Below are 17,052 nucleotides of genomic sequence, written 5' to 3' on the forward strand. Positions count from 1 at the left end.
TTTTTATGATTGTATCTGAAATTGTTAGGCGAAAATAGCCTGCATGCCGAATTTCAGATCTCTAGAACAATCAGAAGTGGGCTAATTTTCGTTGTCAATGTTAACAACAAACAAACAAACAAATAAACAAACAAACAAACGCGAAGCTAAGCTAAGAAAAACGTGTTAAAAAAACACGATTGAATGCTCTCAGCGTTGGGTGAGACAAACATTTCAACCAATTTCTATATAAATCAAAATATATGTGACAGCAGGAATGCTTGTTTATGGAGAAAACATCTGAGAAAAGGCTCGGCTCGAAGCTTGCGATTTAAGGTAAAGTGAGCTTTAGCCGCAGGTATATAACGTATAAGTATCGTTGATTTGGTGCCGGGAAGTGGCCATTTTTGCCTATATGACATTTCAATTTATGGAAGTTCCGCGTTTGACTTCGTTATATTTTGCAAGCAGATAATTGAATCTCTAATGCATGTTGGCGCTCTAAAAGTATGCGAGCGCAAAATCCAAATTTACTTCATTCGACAGCTCCGACCGATAATGATCTGCCCGTTATATATTCAGCTTCATTAAATAGGCTTCGTGTAATATTAGATCTAACAAGACCGTCAAGAAAAGATCAATATTTAATTAATGTCCGTCCTAGCCTGGAATCAAACCATAAATTCGACGCGTGAAATCAAGTAAGATATTCTGCCAGTAAATTGTGAAGTTTGTCGCCGGCTCCGAATATTAAAAGTTGCGATAATGTCCAGTCTTCCTGGCATTAATTAATGCAACATAAACAAGCTTGTAAGATGCATATTATTTTCAGATCTTATTTCTTTTGAATAATTTCTTCGCCGGAACAAAACGCAACGTGAAGGCTTCGTGGCCTCTAATAGTTAGTTTCCGCATCTCTTATGGTCGATGAAAAAAAATTTTCATGAACATATCATCATATCATATATAGTGATGTCGGCGCTGAAAAATAGGCCTGATGTGGCCTGACGCTGTTTTTTGTACGTCGTGACTTGTTCACATGAGATCTAAAAACAGGTCCGCTGACTGATCTTTACATAACTGAGGATAGTTTGAAATAGCTACTAGACTTCCACCGGGTTCGATATGGTGCTAGGCATTTCAAGTCTGAACATATATTTTTTCATAGCTTTATCTAGCCTGTTCTTGAACGCGTTAATTCATACTTGGAGCGCCAACGATGTAAACAGGGAGGCTGCTCCACATGTCGGTAACTCGAAGCGATAGTAAATGTTGTCGCATGCATGTGTTGCAACGCAGTTTTTTAGTTCATAGCCGTGGCCCCTGGTGTTGGTACTTAATTGTTTAAAATTCTTTGAATCCTTCTGGGACCTTGTATATAACATGAGTATACTTATATAGGTACTTCAATTAAGGTCACCACATCGATAACAGAGGCTTGGTTGCTTCATAATTTTTTATCTTTCTCCGTAGCACTAATAATAACGGTTTCAGCGTTTATGCCGTAGGCCTGTTGCCGATTCTTAACATCGCAGAACATTCACTTGCAGCTTGATGTGCTCTCGAACTCTCAACTCACTGCTACAATTCTGCTGTGCTTAACCGTGTCGTGGCGCACACGCCGTCACAGTCTATACGTGGCTTACCACTTCATAAAAGCCTTATGTGATCGTCTAGTTCGGCAGTACACTAACTTTGTTGCGGAGGATAAAAAACAAGACAGTAATTTTCGCCGTTAAATTCATAGACTTTACACTGCGTACATGCGACTTCCACCAACGGCTTCCACTTACTTACTAACTCGTATCGAAAATTCTCCCTAACTATGGACGCGTCGTTCTCCAAAGAACCATTTTTTCAGTTCTTAGGTCTAACTATTAATTGAGAAAAATACGTTAAGAATAAATAAAATTAAAGATGAGCTTAGAAAATTTCAGAATTGCAGAATAATAGAGATAAATAAAGATTCAAATAAACAAACAATTATTATACGGTATGCCGATCACAAGATTTCCCCCCACCAGTGGATACTTATATCCACGCAAAAAAAAAAAACGCATTATCACGCTTCGCAGCCTAAGTACATTATTAACAAAATGGTCAAGCACATTCTGATTACCTAAACATCCTAACACACACAATAATATAGCTATATTTAGAACACACTTAACAGCTATATATACACGCAAGCGGTCCCTATTAATTACATTGAGTAAAGTTGAACTATTTTTTTCACGAAGCATTCAAACAAGTTTTACTAACGAGGACACCTAGCGATACGAATGAAATTTCATGTGATAGTTCAGTTACTTAGACACTGTACATCGTATATCGCTGTAATCATGTTATAGCATTTACATTTCATGATGGCCAATTTAGTATATGCAATCTACATGTTCAAGAGAAGTCAAAAAAATTACTTTGTATAGCTTAGTAGCGCAATTCGGCCTACTGCTGATGCACAATTTTTAAATTTACGCTCTCCCGTACCGGCCAAGATACGGGACTAAAGCAAGTTTTAACTTGCACACACGTTTAAGTTTTAATTGCACACGCGTCAAGTAAACTTATACCTAAAACTAATGTACACAACATTTTAAACACCCAATATAGCAATACATTGAATTTATACATCAACTTCATTTCCATATTCATAGCATAATCATTTTTTGGTGCAAGTTTTATACTCCAGAACTCTTGGTTGAACATGAGGATAGTTCTCGGCCCTGCCTTTAGAACGTGTAAATTCTCTGATCTGGCGCAGGTGTGTTAATCACAGGTAATTCTGTAGCTACATCTGAACTCTCCGATTCTAACAAATTATATCTATCCATTATCCAATCCACTTCCACTACCCAAATACCTCCTATCCTGAATTCCACGTAGGACATTATTATTAATTTGATACCCTGAAGCAGTATTTCGAGATCGCGCTGCCTGTTCCTTCATTATATTCAGTACGCTTTTGGCAGCGAACGCGTTCCTAGATATTCCTGTATACTCTCCGACACCTCTATAGGTAACTTCGTCCCTAACCAATTGTGGAGAATGAATTCTTACCGATTCCGCTTCGTGAACTCTGTCCATGGCCAATACTTCTTCACAGCATCATCAATTAGTTCTACCTGAATCCTAAATGACTGTTCTACCCAAGATACGAAAAATGAATGATTCTTATCTCCGACAATCAAGGGACTATTAGTAATCGGAGAATGGGATTCCCCTAACTGAAGTTCTACGCTACCTTGTTTATTTGGCGTCGATGATTTCGGCTTTAACAATTCCCCTGAATTATTTCCTGGCCTGATGAACCTCTCACCTTCACCCCCCTCCTGCGCTACATCCCGATTCCCGTTAGTTTCTCCTGTTTCCCCCAATGCTTCACGATCATCAATCTCTACTCTGTTTGATTTAGAATTTGCGACGTGCTCCAGTCCACAACTACTAAATTCGTCTTGCTGCTGACTACTCTTACTATTTACGTTCAATCGAACTGACCCTGCATTGCGCGTTAATTTTACGACGTTACTGCTTCTACCGTTACCTCCACCTTTGTCTTCGCTATTACTACTTGTACCCGGGCTTCTGTCTGAACTACTTACCACTATCAATATTATCGTCATCACTACTGTCGCTGTCATCACTGCTACTACTATCACTACTGTTGCTTAGTAATGAAATTCCGGCACCTCCTAAATTGTCTTCACTTTCGTCCATCAAACTGTTTTCTCCATTCCCTGAGGTAAGACGTGATTGTGCGTCTCCTGTTAACTCTAAATACGTATGCGAATATCTTGGAAAATCGTTCCATTCCTTAAGCTGTCTATGGTGAACTTTATGAATATTACCCTATTATCCCTAATTTCATACGTAACCCCGTTAGACTGTACTTTCGTTACTTGGAATGGTCCTTCCAATTTCGGTGCTAATTTATCTATGCTAAGATTCCCTACTCTATTGATTTTGTGCGCTACCTTTTGACCAACCTTGAATGAACAAAACTTTACATGACCTTCTCTCCACGAATTAACCGTTTCTACGTTCACAGGCACTGCGCTAGTGCAATCATGGCACTTCCTAAGGATATGTTGAGCCGGACTACACCCTATCTGCGAATGGTACGTGTTGTTATAAGTTATTAAAGCTCTACTAATCTTATCGTCCCACTGTAATGGATCATCTAAAGTGATACCCTTCAGAAACTGAATAATTGTTTGATTACTGCGCTCAACGCAGCCATTAGATGACGCCCTATAACGAGTTGAATAAATGTGTGTAATATTAAAGGAATCTGCAACTGCGTTAAATTCTGCAGCCCTGAATTCCGGTCCATTATCGGTCAGAATTCGGTTAGGTATTCTAATCATGGTAGGTAATACAACATTTTTGAATACATCTGATACAGTGCTAGCAAACTTATTTCTCAGAGGGACTGCTTTTAAAAATTTAGAGTCATGATCAATGGCTACAAGCAGAACGATATTACCCCTAGCTGATCGAGGCAACTGGAGCAGGTCTAATGCTACGAGATCAAATGGACGAGCAGCTTGAATTTTAAGAACAGGTGGAGTTTTCAGTTGACTTGAAGATTTAAATAGCTGACAGTGTTGGCAGCTGACACACACATCACGTACAATAGAATTAACATCCGGATGCCAGAAATGTTCTTCTACAATTTTAACAATCTTTTGAATACCGATATGGGCTAGCTGATTATGAAGCTTGAATACTATATCTACCATGAGCATAAACGGCAAAACAGGCACATAAGATTGTTCTTCCTTACCACAATTCCGGACCGCACTGACAAACTCTTGAGATATCGTTTAAATTTAAACAAACAATTTTGCTTCCAAAATTGTACGTGCTCTGTCGATAGCAGTTTCTTTTTCAGGGAACTAATGGCGAAATCTTTGTTCTGAATGGACTGAACATTACCATGCGAAAAAACAAAATTGACAGCAATATTATCTTCTTTATCTGAGTTAGCGTTATTGTCAGATTGTTCTGTGCTGAAATTGTCGGTTACTGTTGAAACGGCAAGCGCCATGTTGGCGAATCCTACACGGTTGACACAGATTAGTTTATCCTGACAAGGTTTGCTTATGGCACAAGTTACATATTGTTGTTCTCTACGTTTAAAATTAATACATGAATCTTTACAATTTAAGTTAATTTCATTCCTAATCAAAAAATTTACTCCTAACAAACAACAAGTCATATCATCATCGTTCACAATAGCGAATGGTACCTTCTCATTCATTTCAAATCCGTTTAATTTACTCCCAAACTTAACTGCTCCCCTTAATATTGTCTTCGTACCATATATTCCAACTACTACGTTATTATCTACTTCGTCGAACTCTAAACCCTGATTATTTTCTGCTAAAAACTTTACTATACCTTGCCCTATTAGTGATACTTGCGAGCCGGTATCAATCAACGCACAGATTTTCCTATTACCTACTTCTAATATGCAGCTAATACCTACAGAGGATTTGTGCTTGCATTCTGTTGAGCACACCTCGACCGTATCTGGTTCGCCTGTACAGGTAGGTTCTACTTCTTGTCTGGTAGGTTCCTGGGTTACACCGAGCACAATATTAACTAAATTACTATTAACTAAACTAGTTGAATTTTGACTCTCTATTCTGCACGTGACGGGGTTGCAATGGATTCCTGAAATACACTGGAGATAAATCTTAGGGTCTTCGTTGGAATACCTTTCTCTTCTATAAACCACTGGCCACTGCATACCGTGTTGCACCCATATTTCTATCTTGAATAATTCACAAGCTACACTAATTAACTCTCCCTTAGGTAACTGTCCTCTCCTACGCATGGCTTTGAAAGATTTCCTCATATCATTCGTATTTTTTATATTAAATTTAACGGGGTTTTCTGCAAGTGCATCTACTAATATCTCTCTAAGTACTAAGTCATTCTTAGGCACATCGAGGATGTCCACGTCGAATTTCAGGTCATTCAGGCATATAAGTAACGCAGCAAAGAATGAATCTCCTCCCCCATCTATTTTCGTCACCCTAAATCCACTAGGTAAACTATCTCCAAATTCCAAATCCTCACCATCTGCATTGGGATCGCTACTAACCCGTGACATTGCGTCAGCTATCTCATTTTCTTTCCCTGGTCGGTATTTTATCTCAAAATCGTATTCCGATAAATCATTTAGCGTGCGCATTAGTCTAGCATTTGTAATTGCCATATTATGCAAATAACACAGAGGTTTGTGATCTATATAAAATATAACTGGTTCCTACAATGAATGGTGAAAAATTCTTTACACCCCATCTGATTGCTACGAATTCCCTTTCTAATGTCGAATATAACTTTATGCTTTCCTTCTTGCAGTTGGACCAGACAACCCTCAGCCCCTACAGCCGATGCGTCAACGAATAATTCTAGCGGTGCTGCCCCTTCCGAATAATCGGGAAACGAGAGAGTCACCTCCTTTAACAGCTTCTCCTTCAACTGATCGAATGCCGCCTCCATCTCGCTATTCCATGTCAGCTTATCTTTCTTGTTACCCCCTGTCAATTCGGTTAAAGGTTTTGCTAAGCTAGAATAATCTTTTAGAAATCGCCTACCGAAATTAACTAACCCTAAAAACTGCCTCAATTCTGTCACATTCGTCGGTCTAGGAAAGTTATGAATTTTGTCAAAGTATTCTGGCGCCTTCTTAATCCCCTCTACACCTATAACGTGACCTAGAAAACTAACCTCGCTCCTAAAAAATCACATTCAGAGATCTTCACCTTTATACCATTTTGACCTAAGGTGTTAAGAACTTTCTCTACTAACTCCAAATGCTCCTCAAAAGTTTTGCTAAGAATCAATATGTCATCTATATAAACTAACACGTTATTGAAGCAAACGTCAGCTAAAATTCTCTGCATATTTTTCTGAAACTCTATACCGCTATTTTGAAGACCGAATGATAAGGTTTTGAACTGAAAGTGACTGTGTGGCGTGATAAATGCGGTGTATTTTCGGCTGCTATCATCTAAAGGTACTTGGTAATAACCCTTTATGAGATCAAATTTTGTGAAAAATTTACTATTATGAGCAATGTATATTTGTTCCTCGATTTTGCATTGGAAATTTCTCTGTGATGGTCCTCTCATTAACCAGCGTTCTGTTTCACAAAGATGTAATAAGTTTAATTTAATGCACTTTTTTCAAAGCTTCCTATAATCTATGCACATCCTGATTTTTCTCAACACTACCGGCCACCGGGGCTTGGCTTCTTCAAAACTGGCACTACGGGACTACTCCATGGCGACTCGCTATTCTCTATTATACCTAACTCTAACAACTCTTTACACTGCCTATCTATTTCCCTATTAACTGGTTCTGGGAATTTTCTGGGTCTTTGCCAAATTGGCGTATTATCGCTTTATTCTATTCTATGCGGAATTACTTTAGCCCTGCCTATATCTACATCGCTCTTGCTTAATTCAGCCTGGGTTTTGGCCAACATACGATAAACAGCTGACTTTTGATCCCCATCGATGTTATCTTCTAGCTTAATTTTATCGCGTATCTTTTGTTCTGATCACATATCTAAAGGTTCTTCTCCTGGCTTTACTTCTACTAACGTGCTTACAAATCCTAACCTCTCCCCTTTCTTAATTCGTCCTTGCTTGGACGCCGTACCTTTCCTAAACTGTATAGCTACTCTATTACCTTCTGACTCAAATCCTATTATGCCACTAGTGCTTTCTAATTTAGAACTCTTATGTTTTCCTTCGTAATAATATGCAACATCCTCTTGTTCGCTACCACATGAAACAATATTGACAGAAACAGGCACATAATTAACTCTAGAGCAGTGGTTCCCAAACTTTTTCAGGCTGGCGCCCCCTGTGGCTCCCTAGTGAATTTCTTGCGCCCCCCACAAACATACGCCTCTTTCTTGAAATTTAGTACGCTGCAATTTTAAAAGAGAAAGGTTAAACACAAATGTGTATTTCACAAATAGAATCCCATTTGTGAACCGATATGTTTTTCAACTGTTTCAGCACTAGAAACCTAGGACGTCTCGGGCGAATTTACGGCCGGACTCGTGGCCGGTCTCTCGACCAATCTCCAAATTCAATTATCAAGTAGTAGTCTTACTTATCCCTCACTACCTTAGTCAACGAAACCCGATCCTCAGGTAGAGCTTAATATAATGAGTTCAATGTCTTGAGCGCAACCTCGGACACAATCAAGTAATCGATAATCTTATCCCTCGCAACAGATTCCATTAACTTACAAACAACACTAGTCAGACTGACAAGGCGATATTTACCGGGGCTGCTTTTGTCACCTTTTTTGAACAATGGTGTTACTTGAGCTTCTTTCCAGTCGGACGGCAAAGTTCCTTCGTTCAAGGTTTTTTGAAAGAACACTGTCAATGGGCCGGCCAGAACGGTTACTAACTCTTTGAGCAATCTGGGATAGAAGCCGTCTGGTCCACATGACTTGTTGGGATTTAGAACTACCAGGTGCTTGAGAACCTCTTCTTCGTGTATTTCAAAACCTGTTAACTTCGAGCCAACTGGGCGCTCCTCCATATCTGGAATACTGTTCAAGTCTTCATCTGTGAACACACTGCTGAAGAACTGATTGAGAACGTATGCCTTGCCCTCATCAGAGAAAATCTTTCGTTGGTCTACTTTCAAATCAGATATACCGTCCTTTTACTTACACTTCGAACCAGCGTACAAAAAGAAGGCTTTCGGATTTTTTTTTACATTTTAGCAATATTTTTTTTTCGAAGTTTTTCACTGTAGTGCGACAAACTTTTTCAGCTTGATTTCGAGCTCTTGCATACAAGTTATAATCAGAAGCTGCGAGTTCGTAAATAACGCTTGTATGCTTCTTTTTTGGTCTTTAGCTGAACCTTAACTGCACTGTTCATCCACTGGGACTTTTTGACTCCTCCAAGCGTAATCTTAGGTACACAGGCATCAAATGCAGGCATGACCGTGTCTTCGAGAAACGACCTTGAATCAGTCACATTCGCGTCCATAATACAGTCCGAAATATTCGCCGCATTCACCGCTTCACGGAGTTTATCGTAGTCGCCTTTCGCAAAGTTGAAGCGGTCACGCTTCCGAAGCGTCTTTTCTACACAACCCTTCATACTGAAAAACAATGATTGGTGGTGGCTTTTGTTCAACAAAGCCTCGTGGCGAAGCTCATCTATCATTGATTCTGCACTAGTAAACACAGGATCTAGAATATTTGGGGCCTGTTTACCCCTAAAATGGGTTGGCTTGGTGATGTTCTGGATTAAAAATGATTCTCGCACAGACTTCAGGAACAAGGATGCTGGGTGATTCCCATCTCTTGGAGAAGATTCATCTGCCCAGTCTATTTCTGGATGGTTAAAGTCACCTACGATCAACGTATACGACCTACTGAAAGACATGCTCGGTAAAAGGCTGTTTAGTACTTTGTTATCTGAGGAGCTGTTAGGTGATCTATAAATGACCCCTATGAGGAGGATATCTGACTTTTAGAGTAAGTTCCTACCACACTGATTCTCTAGCTGATTGATGCTCTGCAGACAACTTAACTTGCTGGGCCCCACAAAAGGTTCTAACCCACCTCTACTGCACTGCTCTTCATTTAAGTTATGAAAACAATTAAAACCTGGCAGCTGAAATTCAATAGGTCCAATTTTCCCCCTGTGATTTTTAGGGAGTGTTTCTGTAATACAAATAATGTCTATGCACTCGTTTGCGATCACAGTTAGCAGTTCAGGTTTTTTTGTTCAAAACGGAATCTGAGTTCGTGTAAAAACATTTTTAAACTTTTTGTGCACTTTCACTTTGATGTATGCGGTTACTTTCTACATTATTTACAGGCCTTGATCCATCATTCCTACTACATCATTCCTACTAATAACTTGTCTTCCATCTCCTCTGACTGTCCGTGAGCAGCCGGGGTGAGCCGGTGTTCTCTAAAAACCGCCCTCTCTAAAGGGGTGGAATCTGTCTTTACAAACCGAGTTGTAATCAACTGATTCTCCACGCTTTCTCGCTGTTTTCAGCACGCTCCTGACCAGAGCAGAATCTTTTACAGTCACCAACAGAGGTCTGCAGGTGTTGACAGCAGCATCTTTCGAGCGTAGCCTCTTGCACGATGTAACATCAATCGGTGTTGAGTACCTTGCTGCAACATTCTACAACAAATGCCGTGTCATCCATCACTCGGTCCTTCGCATCAGATGCGGTACTTTCGGAAATCCCAAACCAAACCAGGTTGACCTTCGTACGTTCTCCATCAAGTAAATCACGTGAGCTTTCGCTAGCGACTTCAGATAAATCAGCTGTCTTGTTCTTTACTTCCATTTCTTCCGTATTTTTCAGCTGAGCCTTCACTTCAGACAGCTCATTGCATAGCGAGCTCAGTTTGTCACTCAGCGAGCGCACCATCTCACTCAAGGAGTTTACTACATCATTCAACAATTTCGACTCATTGCCGTGCTCTTCCACCGACTCCTCTCTTTTTCGAACACAAAGAGTTGTTTTTTTGCAATCACGGCAAAACCAATGAAGCAATTTAGATTTCTGGAGAAATGAGTAATCCTTAGAGCTCAATTTCGAATAGCTGATACAAATGAGATCTTCGCATCGTTCACAGGTGACCGTCTGGACTCTGGACTTCGCTCAGAGAGATCACTTTGCAGTACTTGCAAACTTTCATCTCTAGTTGGGCTGATTTGGTTTCATTTTTTTTCTAGAGGCCGTAGAGGGCTTTTCTCTAGAGGCCGTAGAGAGCTTTTCGACTATCTCTTTTATTTTCTGTCCAGCCATTATAAATGCACGAACTAGATCTCTTGAACGGAGAAAAGGGAGGAGAAAATACAAAACTGAGTTGAGTTACATATAGTAAGTTCCCTCGAAAATTTCGGCTGGCTGAACAGCTGAGCTGCAGCTGGCGAGGAAAATACAGGGGTGTACTGGGGGAATCAAGGGATCGACGCGTAAGGCGGGTTGAGAGGGGGGAGGAATAGGGGCCAAGAGGGTGGGGAGGGTATAGGAAGACAAGGCCTTAGCGTGCTGAAGGCACCGTTGCTCTCCGGTTGATAAGTGGTTGCCGAGGGTTCCCAACAAGCTAAAAGCTTGCCCTCGCTCATGCACTGGCATTTGTCGGGAATACAACACTTGTACTAGCCTCTTTTTCTCAATATTCGCACCATTTTTACTTAACTGCATTTAAATTGAACCTTCCACTGAAATCGTTTCGGTACAATTTAGAGAGATAAGTCAAACCAGCATAGTAAAAAGTGAGAAAATTTTGACCCGCAAACACGTACGTGCGTCTTCGATCACGGCCAGAACTCAACTGGTGTGAACTGTCAAGATCGTCTTGCAATTGCGCTTTATTTGATGCATCCATCACAGTATTATAAACTTTTGTGTCGTTGGCATACGTGGAGCACACTTTAACATTACTTCTGGCAGATCGTTCATAAAAACAACGAACAAAACAGGCCCATGAACGCTTCCTTGTGACACGCCACTGCGCACTGATGCCCAGTCTGACACAGTTCCGTTAATACTGGCACGTTGTCGTCTACCTAATAGAAAATCTCTGATCCATTGCAATACGTTTCCCTCTATTCCAAAAGACTTCACTTTAAGCAACAGCCGCTCACACATAGGCGATCGCCGTTTATTACAGGCTAGATGTGGAGGAACTGTTAAGAAATGAGGTAACGTAAGAAAAGTAATTTCTGAAATCTGTTTCGTTAACTTTTATTAACACTAGTTCCCACCCTTATGCGGTTATAAACCCATTTAATGTAATTAAAACCTAAATAGAAAACAAAACCTATATAACCTATCTACTACACAAGGCACATAAGACAGAACCCTCCCACAATCACAAGGAACCAATCCGACAAGGATTCAGACCATGTTGAGCATGTAGACACAACTAGCCTAAATCCACGAATGAGTAGTCGTGACCGCTGTGACGCCTCCTTGGAGTCTCCAAACTCTCTGGTTGTAAGCGCGACGGCTATACCTGCCGCTCTTACGTCAGCGCCAGTCAGACAACCAAACTTTAACCGTGCAGGGAAGTGAACTTGGAGGACTTCTGACACTTTATTGGCAACGAAGGCACTAGTGGATACGGTAAAACGTGGTAAAGGGAACAGTGAAAGCTCAAACTGAACCCAAATAAACTCGGAATTAACTCAAAAAAACCCAGCGGATGGCTGGTACTGATTACTGAACCTATTGTTCGTGGTTAACCAATAAGATTCTGCAAACAAAGAATAACAAATTTAAGATGTAGCAATAACGGTTAATCCTAGTTATTCCTAACAAAATTACTATTAATAAATATCAAAACTCGAATTTATATATCACAATATAACTATTCACAATCATCACGCACATAAATGCCTAGCAAATTACGGACCAGGCAATAAGTCCAGCAGCTATCTCAATCAATCGTCAGCTATGGAAAAATCGGGTTCCAACAGCCGGATCCCTTGTGAATCAAGTCACGAAAAGTTCAAGAATCGGCAACAGGCCATGGGCCTATTTCTTCAACGCCGACACTTCTATTCTATTCTATTCATTTGTGATGCAGTGGTCAACTAGTCAAATGGCAGAATTTTATCAGGAGGGTATTCAAAAACTGGTGCCACGTTATGAAAAGTGCCTCAAAATTCGCGGAAATTATGCATAAAAGTAGATTTAAGTACAGGCTTCCATGTAAAAATAAAATTATTGCGATATCATTTCTTAAATCATTTCTTTCTTAAATTCCAAAACGGTACTGACTTGAAAAATATAACTCAGTACTCACTGCAGTGAGTGACAGAGAGCGCATTTTCTCGTCGACGAAAACTTGAGGTCACGGACGGACGGACGGACAGAGAGACGGAGATGGCGAGCACAATAGTGCATTTTTTCCGTAGATGAGAAAATGCGCTGAAAACAGGCCTCGTACCTATCACTCAATCGTGCAGCCGTGCAAGACAACGCCAATTATTTTCTAGAGAATATTCCTCTCAGTGGTAACGCCGGCAAAACTTAACAAGATGGCCTACCAGAAATAATCAGTATAAATGACAACATATTTCAATTTACGCCTGATATATAATGCCAAGTTTTTAGATTTACTGCTACGCCAGTGACCCCCTTTTTATTTCAAATGTCCTTTTTTTCAAGTTATTATTGCGCGCATGACAAGAATCACATAAGCCCACAAAACCAGATTCAGCTTCAGACAGGCAATGCACATTCCATGTAAAAACTTTTATACTGGTAATTACAAGGCAATATTCACCATATTCCGACAAGCGTCCACGGTTTCTTTGATGTAGGCGTAGAAGTCCGACCAGCTCGGCTGAATATTTTCGTAATCCACGGCGTAATTGCCGCTACCGCCTGAAACGTTCATAGTTCATCTGACATTCTTCATTCTCAATTTCTTAATATAAAATAATTGAAATTGCCTTATTTTGGGATGGCCTGCTCAATTGACTAACCTGGAATAGGTTGAAGGCTGTTTGCAGTTAATACCGTGACGTTCCTGACAGAAACAACAGAGCGTTAGAATTTTGTGCAATAAGGAGCAATTACTTCTTAAAAATTTTTTTTTCGTTATTCATAAACTTATTTATGGACGGATTTTCAGATGTTTTGAATTGTTCCTAAATAATGTACTTCGTACAAATTCATTTATAGCTTCTAACACTGTTCCATTAGCACATATTTGGTGATGATAGCTACTAGTATTTATCCATTTCTAGTCCACCTATCGATCAAACAAGAGCGTTATCAAATTTACTTTCATGGTTATCCAATATGAATTGAACGAACCTGAGGTCCAAATCAATTCATACCATCAAAGAAAAAGTCCTTGCAAATGGTGAACATTTAAACGCTAACAAACCGGCGCATTTACGAGTTCAAACAAGTTTAAAAGGAGCGGTTTTTATTTCAAATTATGTTGATATTCTTCTATGTACTCTTTTAAAATATTTTCAGCGACTTATGAGGCTCGAGCAATGGTTTGCGTCCCTTATACAAGGTCATGCATGTCTAACCAATTCAAGAAGTGCAAGAACTGCCCTTGAGCCCCGAACTGACGCTGTTTCTAAGTCACTGGTGGACAAGTTTTTTAGCTTCTGTTCAGGCCGAATCTTTAATTCTGCAGACCATATTTAGGTTAATTAGTCATGTTATTTTCATATCATTTAAAATTCTTGGTAGTAAAAAGTATTTTCAATGTTTATATTGTTTGAGTCCCTAGAGTAGCAAATTTCTACTGAATTCCTTAGCAAAGCACGTATTGTGAAATATTGAAATTCAGAACTAATTAATCGTCTGAACCTGTGACCGGTTAACAAGAGAAGGAAAGATGGCGGTTCTTAAATGCATTTATGAGTCGAGGTATATATGTGCGCAAAATCATTCCAACCAATTTATAGGCACATTTTGTCATCTTTTCGCATACATAATTTCTTTAACTTTGCCATTTTAAATATTTAAAAATGTAATTATTAGGTAAATGGTCAACACCAGTCATTTAAAATGAATTGTTTGGAATGATTTCACCTATGAGATAATTGCGGGATATGAATAATGAATAATCCAGGTGACTTGCCTGCTCATTCTACAGATAGGCGAGAGATGAGTTACCCTGAGGTGAGTTACCCTGAGGTGAGTTACCATGAGGTGAGTTACCCTGAGGTGTGTTACCTTGAGGTGAGTTACCCTGAAGTGAGTTACCCTGAGGTGAGTTACCCTGAAGTGAGTTACCCTGAGGTGAGTTACCCTGAGGTGAGTTACCATGAGGTCAGTTATCATAAGGCGCGTTAAATTCACATAAATTTCACAAATACCCCAAGTTTGCCGGCTTATCATCCTGGTATATTGGCACGAGTTGCATCAAGTAAATTAGCTAAATTGCCCACAATGAAAATTGTTAACGTCAGCATTACTCACGGATCTTTGATGCAGTATTTATAGATCAAAATCGTGGATAAAACTAACGATGCCACCGTGAGCACCGCCATTAGTTTGAAGTCGTTGTCGAACTGAAGACGAGTTTTGAGACGCACAAACAGGCGCTGGTGACTACTGCTGCTCTTTGATTCTTTCATGATGATAATTTTCCAGATGCGTACGAAGAAAACTGATGTAAGAGTTTAGTTTCTACGTACAACCTGCCACTTAATGAATCAGAAAAGGAAGAGAAGGTAAAAATAAGAAGTTGTTGAAATGTAGTAATCTATAAATGCCGAATTCTCATCGAGGAATGTTACTCGGTAAAAAAATAATTTTTGCCTGTTTTTCCAATGCATGTGAAAATATAGGAACTTCCTATTTATATGCAATGGAAGTTTTCTTTGTCCACGTTACCGTACAGATTAATCGATCATATCACAAAACCCAATATTTATTGTTCCCATTCGCTGCTAACTGGTAATATACCTTGAACAAACAATTATTGAGCAGTGCATTTTAAAGCCAATAATTTTTCTGGCAAGAAATATCTCAGACCAATAATAGCGCTGCCACAACTTGAATGGGTTCCTCCTTTCATCAGAGCTCGAAGATCAATCAACAGATCGAAGGAAGATATGCACGCCTCTCGGCAAGAGACGTTCGCGCGTCATTCTGTGATGGTGAAATATTGGTCATAATGATATAACGCTGCACAGAAATATCCTATCAATATCTCAAAATTACCAATTATTCTCGAAATTGCCATAGTTTTACTGTAGATATCAAAATTATCGAGATATTAAAAATTAACGGAAATTGTTTTGATATTTGAACTGATGGCTTTTCCTGATGGCTTTAAATTCAATATCAATTAACAAAAATTTTTTGCTGTCTCAAAAATTTGCATAATTTAGTACCAGTATCTTAGTTTTATTCGTCCATATCATATGTAAAAAAGATAAAAATATTGTTTCAATGAATGATACGGCAAACGATCACAAACTTCTCTGATCTGAAACGTTCAGGTATGTTAGCCCCATTTTTAAGAGAAAAGATTTTGTAAATATATAGAAGGTGCTGTACACTGATAAATAAATGCATAAAGTCTCACGCCGTTCACAAGCGCAACAAATCTATTTCCCAAGTCTTGAAGTGTTCATAGAAATTCATTATGAATTAGGATTTTTGGAATTGGCGCGAATTTGATTGCTCTAAAAATCTAGAGTAAAATTTTTATGTGATGGAAAAAATCTCCAAAAAAATCGATCAGCATTTCATCAACTAAAGAATGGTTCGTCGAAAATATAATCGTTCGTCGGCAGACTTCTATATTGCAAAAGAAATGCTCCTGGATAGAAAATTTATTCACTGGGTGTTCCCGGGATTTACTTATACATAGTCATTACACAAAATACAATTTATACATAGTCATCACACAAAACACAATTATTACATAGTCATTATATTACATTGAATACATGAAATACCCTACGAAAAGTTGGGCAATACCGCTTGTCATTCTGCTAGTGTGTATTTACGTCAAGAACAAGCATCTGGAGAGACTGTGAATGCTGCGTGTTGTGCTTGCACCGACGCCCATGGATGGTAGCAGTAAACTAAGCAAGACTGGATCACTGGAAGTTAAGCGTTGTTTAACCTTCGGCTGAGATCCAGGAAAATAAAAAGGGGGAAATCCCAATTTTTTTGTTTATTCTGGTAGTCAGTCAAGACAACAATGTGAGGAGCTGCGCAACAGTTTGATAATGTACAAACGAGATTATGTGTACAGACAAGGCAATGTCAATTGTGATGTGTACGCACGAGATAATGTAAAGAATGTATCCAAACGAAATTGTGTTAAATGTAAAAGAAAATTGTCCAAGCGAGACCTGCGAGAAGAATTTAAATCAGTTGAATGCACTTAAAACTAGATTGAATGCACTTAAAACTCGGAGCATCTGTGACGTTCCGAGTATGAACGCCTTCAGGAACATACTAGACGAAGCTATGCATGCAGGAGCATATGTTCAGTCTTAAAATGCCTAGCAAATTATGGACCAGGCAATAAGTCTAGTAGCCATCTCAA

The 17,052-nt window shown here is 39.3% G+C and overlaps 1 protein-coding gene across 2 annotated transcripts; it reads right to left on the bottom strand.

The window, feature by feature from the left end:
• Positions 1 to 13,254: 13,254 nt before the first annotated feature.
• LOC108672423 lies at positions 13,255 to 16,519 on the bottom strand. 2 transcript variants are annotated; one of them, XM_047884781.1, is made up of 4 exons: positions 16,505 to 16,519; positions 14,964 to 15,638; positions 13,502 to 13,545; positions 13,255 to 13,400 (listed from the first exon to the last, which is right to left on the bottom strand). In XM_047884781.1, the coding sequence occupies exons 2-4, from the start codon at positions 15,119 to 15,121 to the stop codon at positions 13,282 to 13,284; spliced, it is 321 nt and encodes a 106-aa protein (XP_047740737.1). In that variant the 5' UTR covers positions 15,122 to 15,638; positions 16,505 to 16,519; the 3' UTR covers positions 13,255 to 13,281. The 2 variants fall into 2 exon arrangements, with proteins under 2 accessions (XP_047740737.1, XP_018015560.1); XM_018160071.2 differs by lacking the exon at positions 16,505 to 16,519 and having other exon boundaries at positions 14,964 to 16,206.
• Positions 16,520 to 17,052: the final 533 nt, after the last annotated feature.

The sequence above is a fragment of the Hyalella azteca genome, unplaced genomic scaffold, assembly GCF_000764305.2.
Source record: "Hyalella azteca isolate HAZT.00-mixed unplaced genomic scaffold, Hazt_2.0.2 contig16187, whole genome shotgun sequence".
Lineage (NCBI taxonomy): Eukaryota > Metazoa > Arthropoda > Malacostraca > Amphipoda > Hyalellidae > Hyalella > Hyalella azteca.